This window comes from Coptis chinensis, chromosome 6 (genome assembly GCF_015680905.1).
Source record: "Coptis chinensis isolate HL-2020 chromosome 6, ASM1568090v1, whole genome shotgun sequence".
NCBI classification, from domain to species: domain Eukaryota; kingdom Viridiplantae; phylum Streptophyta; class Magnoliopsida; order Ranunculales; family Ranunculaceae; genus Coptis; species Coptis chinensis.
Genome location: NC_141461.1, coordinates 6,232,923 through 6,242,453, shown reverse-complemented (window position 1 = coordinate 6,242,453; position 9,531 = coordinate 6,232,923). Strand labels below are relative to the sequence as shown.

General features: G+C 37.2%; 2 protein-coding genes across 3 annotated transcripts; one reads left to right on the top strand and one right to left on the bottom strand.

The window, feature by feature from the left end:
• The first annotated feature begins 242 nt into the window (after positions 1 to 242).
• Positions 243 to 3,150, top strand: LOC147491086 (patellin-3-like). The gene is given in 5 exon segments (XM_086566110.1): positions 243 to 696; positions 698 to 1,471; positions 1,550 to 1,674; positions 1,795 to 1,936; positions 2,489 to 3,150. Coding segments are annotated over 5 exon segments (1,638 nt in total). The 5' UTR covers positions 243 to 348; the 3' UTR covers positions 2,738 to 3,150.
• A 2,005-nt stretch (positions 3,151 to 5,155) lies between these two features.
• On the bottom strand, positions 5,156 to 9,506 carry LOC147491085 (alpha/beta-Hydrolases superfamily protein). Of its 2 annotated transcripts, none has more exons than XM_086563917.1 (3): positions 9,210 to 9,506; positions 7,430 to 7,720; positions 5,156 to 5,881 (listed from the first exon to the last, which is right to left on the bottom strand). In XM_086563917.1, the coding sequence occupies exons 2-3, from the start codon at positions 7,621 to 7,623 to the stop codon at positions 5,350 to 5,352; spliced, it is 726 nt and encodes a 241-aa protein (XP_086420043.1). In that variant the 5' UTR covers positions 7,624 to 7,720; positions 9,210 to 9,506; the 3' UTR covers positions 5,156 to 5,349. The 2 variants fall into 2 exon arrangements, with proteins under 2 accessions (XP_086420043.1, XP_086420044.1); XM_086563918.1 differs by having other exon boundaries at positions 7,430 to 7,728; positions 9,210 to 9,392.
• Positions 9,507 to 9,531: the final 25 nt, after the last annotated feature.

Below are 9,531 nucleotides of genomic sequence, written 5' to 3'. Positions count from 1 at the left end.
GGAAAGTAGGACCCCAACAAGAAGTTGCCGGCCATAGACGGCCACGATGATGCCAGATAAGAAACACAACACAGCAGCCGTTATTAGAGAAAAAAGAGGAAACAAAAAAAAAAAATGGTTTACTTACTTAGTTAGGCAGAAAAATATAGGACCCACAGAAAAAAAGAAAAAAAAAAAAAAAAAACTGAAGTGTGACAGACTGTTTACCTCCATATACAAGGTGTACACATAACACTTGCTCCACTCCTCTATAACCTCTCCTCATTTTTAAGCACTTCCTCATCTCCCTTATTTTCACCTCCCCCACTTCTCCCTTCCTCTCTTTTCTTGAATAATAATTTTTTTGACATGGCTGAGGAAACAGTAGCTGTAGCTGCCCCAGCACCACCAGCAGAAGTTGTTGAGGTGGTGAAGAAGGAAACTAAAGAGGTGGAAACACCTGTGGCTGAAGAAGCTGTAGGGGCAGTTGAAGAAGAAGGAGCTGCAATTCCACAGTCAGTTTCATTTAAAGAAGAGAGTAATAGAGTTGCTGATCTTCAAGATCCTGAGAAGAAAGCACTTGATGAGTTAAAAGTGCTTATTCAACAAGCACTTGAGAAACATGAGTTCACTTTACCACCACCTCCACCTCCACCCAAGGAAGAAATAAAGAAAGAAGAAGAAACCTGCTGCTGCTGCTCCTGTTGTTGTTGCTGTTCCTGCTGAAGAAGGAGAAAAGCCAAAGGCTGATGATGAAGAAGTTGCAGCTACTACTTCTGAAAAGGTTGAAGAAAAAGAAGTAGTTGTTATTCCAAAGGAAGAAGTGCCAACACCAGAAGATGGTACTAAAACTGTCGTGGCGATTGAAGAAACTGTCGTCGCTGTCGCCAAAGAAGAAGAAGAAGCAAAAACTGAAACTGTTGTTGAAACCAAGGAAGAAGAGACGACGACGCCAATTGTTGAAGAAGAAGAACAGGTACCACCAGAAGAAGTCTTTACTTGGGGAATTCCACTTATTGGTGACGAGAAGAGTGATACTATTCTGTTGAAGTTCTTGCGAGCTCGTGATTTCAAGGTCAAGGATGCATTTACTATGGTGAAGAACACTGTGCTGTGGAGAAAGGAGTTTGGTATTGAAGGGCTTCTTGATGAAGATCTTGGTACTGATCTTGAAAAAGTTGTTTTCATGAATGGTTTTGATAAAGAAGGACACCCAGTTTGTTATAATGTTTATGGGGAGTTCCAGAACAAGGAATTGTATCAGAAGACTTTCTCTGATGAAGAGAAGAGTAAAAAATTTTTGAGGTGGAGGATTCAGTTTTTGGAGAAGAGTATTCAGAAGCTTGATTTTAGTCCAGGTGGTATTTGCACAATTGTTCAGGTTAATGACTTGAAGAACTCACCTGGACCTTTGAAGACGGAACTTCGTCATGCTACTAATCAAGCTCTATCTATTCTTCAAGACAATTATCCTGAATTCGTCGCTAAACAGGTGTGTGTTGATTGTTTATTGGATATTGGTTTTGGTTTTGATTGAAATGGTTATCTGATTATGTTTGTTTATGTGTAGATCTTCATCAATGTTCCATGGTGGTACCTTGCTTTCAATAGGATGCTTAGCCCCTTCTTGACTTTGAGGACTAAGAGCAAGTTTGTTTTTGCTGGGCCATCCAAATCTGCCGACACCCTTTTCAAGTTAGTTCTGAATTTTGAGTTTGCTTCATCTTATTTTATTTTTATTTGGTGCTGTTTGGGATTTTAAAATTATGATTGATGCTCAATTGCTCATGTATTTGTGAATTTGGCTGTTTATAGATATATTGCTCCTGAGCAAGTACCAGTACAATATGGTGGTTTGAACAAGGAAGGCGATGCAGAATTTAGCACTGCTGATGCAGTTACTGAGGTTATTATCAAGCCAGCAAGCAAGCAAACTGTTGAAATCCCTGTTACTGAGGTAAAATTATTTCTTAGCTCTTTTACTTATCTAATTACTAATTCATTTAATCAATGATGTCTTAAGTCGGTCGTGTTCGATTTGGTTGGTTGCTTTTATATCTTAGCATTTGGTATTACTCTTGAATTCAAATGATAATTGTGCCAGTAGTAAGAGGCAGAGTTCATCCAAGGGGGTGGAATATAGGATTGCATGTTATCATATTTACTTGGTCTTGTATGAAATTAGTAAAAGAGCTTAAAATCGATAAATATCAATCATGAAAGCACTCAGTTTACAACCAAGCTTGGTGAATGATGCTATGTAGGTGTTGTACAATTGGTGATTGATAACTTCCTGTTTGAACATAACGAAATGTTGCCAATTCTGGATTTTGTGAAATGGGTACTTGTATGCTTCAGTTGATCTTGAATTGTCATTGGGAGAGCAATGACTTGTTGCGCGAATCAGTGATTCCACATGTACTAACTTGGTTCATGGACCATGGTAGTCTTATTTTTTAATTTTGTTTTCCTCACGGAAATAAAAGTGAGAGTACATTTGTATGTGCAGACTTGCCTTCTTGTCTGGGAGCTTCGAGTGCTTGGTTGGGATGTGAGCTATGGTGCTGAGTTTGTACCAAGTGCCGAGGATGGTTACACAGTTATTGTTCAGAAGACAAGGAAGATTGCCGCAACTGATGAACCAGTCATTACCAACAGCTTCAAAATTGGCGAACCAGGAAAAGTTGTGCTTACCATTGACAACACTACCTCAAAGAAGAAGAAGCTCCTTTACAGGTTCAAGACCTCTTCAGATTGAATTGGATTCTTTTTATAGTTCTCAAGTCATGAAGAAAAGAATTGTTCAAATTGGATCAATCAGAAGAACATGAACCTGAGATGCAAAATAAAATACTTCATCTCTCCGTCATAACGACCACCACCACCTCATTGTCATATAAATTGGGATTGGTGCTGGGTTCTTTTGTTCACTTTATCTTACTATTTATTTTGGGGGGAAGTCTTTTGGAATTTTTTAGTTCTTTACAACAGTATGGTTTCATTTTTGCTTTTTTTGTTTGTGAAATTTTACTGGAGAAATTCAACTCTGTTATTTATGTGTTTGTAAAATTCCTATATGTACACATTGTGGTTATTTGTTTATCACGGTTCGATTATGTGGATGTATATAGGATGAATTCGTATGTTTTGAATATTGGGATTTTTGCTGGATTTCATTTGTTTCACTTCTGTATCTTTTGAATCAGGCATGTTTAGTCTGTAGGGATGTTGGTCTCTCTTAATTGGTTTTCTGAATCATTTGGTCCACCACCTTGTTCTTATTCATGCTCAGAATTTCTTCACAGTGGACACTTGTTTAATTTATTTTCTATTCATTGTCACATGGCTTTGATCATGAAGAAACTTTATAGGGAAAGTCATGTGCTTTTGACCTTGGGTGTTCGTTGTAGATAGAGCTTATAAACTCCTGGCGTTGAAAGTGCATTCGCAACATGATCTGGAAGAAACATGATATAGAAAGAATCCTAGACTGTCCTTGCGAAAACCTTTCTCTTTAGTTCTTCACCAAGTCATGGTATTGAGTTAAAATTTTAAAACTCAAGTACCAGCGACCTTGAGAGATGCCATTCAACAAGAGTTGCATTTGCCAGCTCAAATAGATAATAAGCATGAGTGCATGACGCCCAGATGCCTCCTAGTCACACATTTCAGTCTAGTAGTCTACTAGATTTCTCAGATGCTTCACCATTCCTCTAATTACTGAAGTGATCTTTGTAGTTTGTACATAACTTTCTACTTTCTTTTGTTAGTTAAAATCCAATTTACAGTTATATATAACGTTGTAAAGGGAATATTGTGGCCGTTAAAGGTTGAGAACTAAAAGTGAAAGAGGTGAGATGGTGGGATCATGTTTGACTACATCACTAAAATCACTTAAACAAACAAACTACTGGTTGCGGTCCCCAGTGAAGAAGAGCATGAGCAACGGGTAGCAGACGCAGTAATGTGTATGGTTTTATTGTAGCAACCACTGACACTACATGTGCGTCTTTGGTCCCACTAACAACACAACTCCTTACAACCCACAACAGAAGCAGGAAATGGATAGAGTCGATAGCAGCATGTGTACTTCTGGACTGTGGTTGAACCCCAGCACTTGGCCCACTAAATCTTGGACCCACCCACGTACCTAGTGAGTTGGTGCTGCTGTGCATCATTATATGTGTATGACTAAGTTTGAGAGATGTTGGAGTTGTTCAAACTTCAAAGATATATTTGATTGAATCCACGTTGGGACTTCGATGTTCTTGGCTACTTTTACAGTTTTACTACAAAATACAAATAGGGCCTGAGATGAATATCATTATGAATTCATTTCCATTTTGTTTGGTCTAGAAAATCTTTGAAATCATGCATGTAACGCATTCATGTGGGAGTAATGGAGTATACCCTTTTTAAACATGAGCATATTAGTTTGCCTCCTTTTAATCATAAAATGCGGGGTGCGGGGTGTTATGCTTCATGGTGAAAGTTCATTGCATTCTTCCTTTCCTTTCACACCAGGAAGGCTAGTAACCCAACGTTTTACTATATATTAGAAGCGGATTACTTTGTCGTAAGTAATTTTTTCGTTGTGAGTGTTGAAGTGATTATTAACAACATTTTCAGATTTGATAATAATGTAACAAGGAACTTAAACATTTGGTTTATCAATAGTTCAATACAGTATCAATATCATGTTGCCTATCTTTGCTTGTCAATTGTCGTTTCTACAAAAGACCAAAACCATCTCTATCGTTTCTTCAGAAAAAAACAGACCAGTTAAAGACATTCTCTTTTTCCTTGAGCAGAGAAGAGATCTTTCTCTTTTGCAGATTGGTTACCAGATTTTCTACATGAAAACAGTTCGCATCTTTCTTTTTCAATATCCATTCATGCACTGATGCACCACAAGGAGATCTTCCCTACTCCCAAGTCCCCAGTGGCTATAAGTCTCTAACTAGATTTCAGAATATTGTTCTTATTATTATTTTAACTTTTCTTTTGCGCACTGTAGGCTTTTAAATCAACCCTCTGCAGTTGGGCTCTCATCAAAACCCACCCATTAAGTTGCTTTCTGCTAATAAACTGGTTGCCTTGTAACCCTTTTATGCATTTGATACAATTCCACTCAACGACCTGTAAGTCTGTAACTCTGTAATGGTAAAGAGCTACATTACCACATCTGAATGGATTTTTCATAATGGAAAAAAACAAAGTAGGGAGTGATACTGTATTTATTGGTTCTTACAATTCTCTTAAAGAGAAAATCAGATAAAGTCGAGAAACACTGAGGAGCCAAAAGAACGATCAGCAGCAGAGTAACATAACTTTCCAAATGTACATTTAAGAATAGACAACAAGGAGCATTCAGTTCTTATTCACAAGCAAACCATCATGCAACCAATTTCTCATTATCATAAATGCTTCCTCCGCATCTTTATCTGCTTCAGGAGATTCTGGCCGGTGAACAAATGCATGACCCTGACCCTTGAATACCACCACCCTGGAACCTCCGCCAATGCTGCTCTTAAAATCCTGTAAGATGTCAATTGGACAGAGTGGGTCGCTGTCACCAGAAATAAATAAAATGGGGACTTTAATAATGGCAGCTATAGATAGGTCCATATGTGTTCCATAGAAGCAGACAGCTGTGCTGAAACAGGATCCCTGGTCTCGCGCAAGTGTATCAATCAGTCTACCGCCTCCGAAGCAAAAGCCAATTATACCAAGCTTCTTTGAAATACCAGCAGCTAGGAACTCATCGATCATCCACTTTGCCGAAGAGTTTATGTCTTTGGCAACTCTTTCAGCTGGTTGTCTTTCTACCCAATCATCAAACTCAGACCTGCTTCGGTCGCTTGTCCAAGGATTTCCACGGAACAAGTCTGGTATCAAAACACTGAAAATCAAAGAACATTGACCGTCATGCTATAATAAACGTTCAATGATTCTAAACTTAAGTATCTTTAATGCCATCCCTGTGGATGATCATAAGCGAAAAAAAATATAAAAGATAGTTGCATTGATATCTTAATGGTCAGGAAATCTCCCTTCCAATGGTACACATCAATTTGGCCCACACCAACAACGACTCATGGTAGCCAGTCACTTCACCTGGCTGTACTCAACCATCAAATCCATATCCCACCATGATGTATTTATGCCTTTCTAAAAGACTAATCAAAGTCCACGGCTAAATCAATGATAAGGATCCTAAGATTAAATCAATGTCCACGGCATACAATTTATCAGGTTGGCAAAAGGGAAAACTTGGCATGTCTTAACTTCACTAAAAAAACCAAACCTAACATGAAGCATTTAAGCGTCCAACAAGTAGCTCGAAAAAACACTCCATATGGATTAGAAATGCATTTTTTGTACACAACGTTTATAGCGAACATGCACCATATTCAACTGGATTTTAAAATTTATGGGTCACCCTACTATCTACGCTTAACAAATCATTCAGTAAAGCTTAGTATACCTTACTGTAGCACTATACTGAATTTGCAATCGTTCAAGAAGTAATAATTATCTTGTCATCAATTCATCGATGTCCTTTTATAATGCTGGGGACCAACTACATACGCCTGTTGATAAATTTGTAAATTTTGAGAGGATCCCCGAGGAAGACTACACTAATGAAAATATGCAGAAGGGGGAAAATTAAGGACTCAAATGAATATAAAATTGATGAAAAGAATGAAACAACGCATATGACGATCACATTGAATATAGAGAAAAAGATCGGGTAAGAAGCCTACACTTCGTCTTGTATTTTGATATGTGTGTGTGTGTGTGTGCATTTTTTTTTAAAAAAAAAACTTGTAAAAGAAATTATTTTATATATGTAAAAATTCATTTGAAATATCATGGATATGAAAAATAAATCAAACAAATGATTTAGAGGTTAAGCACGCTACAAATTGCGCAGCTAGCCCTTTCTGAATAGCAAAACCAATCCTCCCTAAACACATATTCGTGAGAACCAGCTATCATCACATTGCTGTCTAACACATATTTGTTTTTGTTTTTGTTTTCGAGTATTTGAGAGTGCCCTAGATATACTCTTTGGATGTACTATTTTTATATTGTATAACATGAAATACAAATCCACATATACATAACAGAATGTGATACACGACAAAACAATCTAACTCATATTTCATGTATAAAAGAGGATATAATTTGTAAAGGATAAGAAGTCCAACACAATGGTAAAGAGGCTGATTTATCAAGTTAGTTAAATGAAGGGGCAAGCATCCCTGACAAATCATGTACATACCAAATACAGACCTAAGGGACCATCTCTAATAGCCAAGTCTAGCAATTCCAAAAGTCAAAAAGATTAAAAATCAATGTTGTCTAAATAAAAGTTCCTATCATTAGTTTGAAAGATGTATGGCATACTAGAATTTTTAAAGTGTTCCGAATTGAAGCAACATACTTGTAGCCATTGCATGCAACCCGATATGCAAAATCTCTGGTAGATGAAGCTTCAAAACCATAAACATCAGACAAAATCAATACACCAGTTCCATTGTTGTTTTTCACTGCCGTCAATAGGTAAGCACGGAAGCTATCTGTATCCTCCCCTAAGATAACCTCAGCACCACTAACTAACTCGCAATGCTTCATCATCTACATCATCTTCCAGTTTCACTTGACTGGAATATACTCTGCTGTGTTTATTTCTTGAATGATACAAGCATCTTTGATGACTGAAGTTGCTTTTTCCCTAAACAACTGAAGTATTACAGTTAAACTACTTGTAAACATTATCTAAGTCATGAAAATACAAAAGGGTGGTCATATAGCCATATTCGTGAAAGCTTAATCATTTGCAAGAAGACACTTAGAAGGAATAAATCATATTTCAATTAGTTATAAAAGAAAACATTATTATTCCAAGCATACGGATTTGACCAGTCAAATTTGAAAAGGTACAAGGTTTTCAGTATCATCTACCAATACCAGGTGATAAATTGTTTGACATGGATAGGTTTTGAAGGGGTTTCTTATTAACAGCAAGCTAGATATCAACTTGCTGAAGAGTTGAGTATTCTATATTTTAAAACTTGTTCTAAAGCTAGATATCTAGGTTTAGTCGACAATAAACTACTCGACATCTCAATCTGATGATAGCCATTGAAAGTCTGAAACGAAAAACTGGTTTGAATCATTCAGTTGTGTACAAAAGCCCAAAAGGTCACAACTGAACTAGCCTTGCCCAACTCTAGCCTTGAACACACTCAAAATAGGTAAAGTTCTGGTGGAGCTTCTAATACTGAAGGAACCTGGACTCCTTGAGCATTCATCTAATACCAGTTTCATCCTTCTCCTAATCAATGTGCAAAGTCCATTTAGCATATCAGTTTTCAGCCTATTAGTGGGTCAACAATGTGTATAAGATCATTGCAAGAACCTGTTGCCTTAAACTTTATACTGACTTCAAGCCATGTCAACGAAAAATGATCACACAGCTAAAGGGCGTCAAACTTTAGAGAGCATTCTTGCACCCATTCTTGGAACATATCAAATACCCTTGGTCAAATATGTAAGGTAGACAGAGGCAACCCTGTTATTCCGTTTGTTGGGAGTTCCTACAGACCTTTTAGCATAAAAAGGGTCATGAGAACTGAATATCTTGCAGAAGAAAGTGTGTTTCCTTATCTTCTTTTTTGGTGATTGTGAACAGTAAATTCCAGATTTTCCAAATTCTTTAGCGGTTTTAAATTGAATGACACATTTGCCCATTCCCATTCTAAACTATAGTTGAAGCACTAGGCAGGATGACCCAGGAGAAAATTAAAACAACTTTGAAGAAAATTGTTGATGTTATAATAGTTATCCCTAAAGAAATCAAAAGCAATTGCAAATCGTTACAGCTCTAAAATGCCGATTTATAGCCTTTCCAGTGTCAAGAACATTAACATTTTGGTTACTTCAAAGTGGGTAATTTGGTTTTCCAATTTTGATCAACTTCATAACTAGGCCTGACTAGGGCTTTCAGTAGCACCTTTATGTACTACCTGGGTGAATTCTATATCAATGTGGTAATCTTCAAGTCTTGCTCTCATTTCGAAAATATTATAGACTGAAATTGGGTTGTACTAGGTGCAATATTTCATACTGAAGAGCTAAAACTAAACCATGACATGGTTCTATTATACTATTAAAACTTCCATAAGCAACAGGAAGAATTAAGGAAATTTAGAAGTACTTACAGAAGATTGGAGGACAAATGAAGCAGTGAGAGAAGAAGAAGAAAGCAATGAAGGGTATTGTCTTGTCCTTCTTCTACTTACGTTTAATGGGGTTGCAACTGATGAAAGTGTTATTAGTGCCGTCGCCATTTTGTGGAATTCTCTATTGCACAGCACCACTAGTCCAAAGCTCCAAAAGAGGAGAAATGGACAAAAATGAGTCGATCAGCGCTATCCACTCAATTAATTTGGGCCATCCATTTTAGGGTGAGACTAGTCAACAAAAACTCCCCAAACCGGTTGACTTTCTCAGAATCCAACACTAAGTTTCGCACTGATTTCT

Coding starts and splice junctions, on each gene's coding strand:
- LOC147491085 (XM_086563917.1), bottom strand. CDS start 7,623: ATGATGAAGCATTGCGAGTTAGTTAGTGGTGCTGAGGTTATCTTAGGG. Junction 5,882..7,429: donor GTTGCATGCAATGGCTACAA/GTATGTTGCTTC, acceptor TTTGATTTTCAG/TGTTTTGATACCAGACTTGT.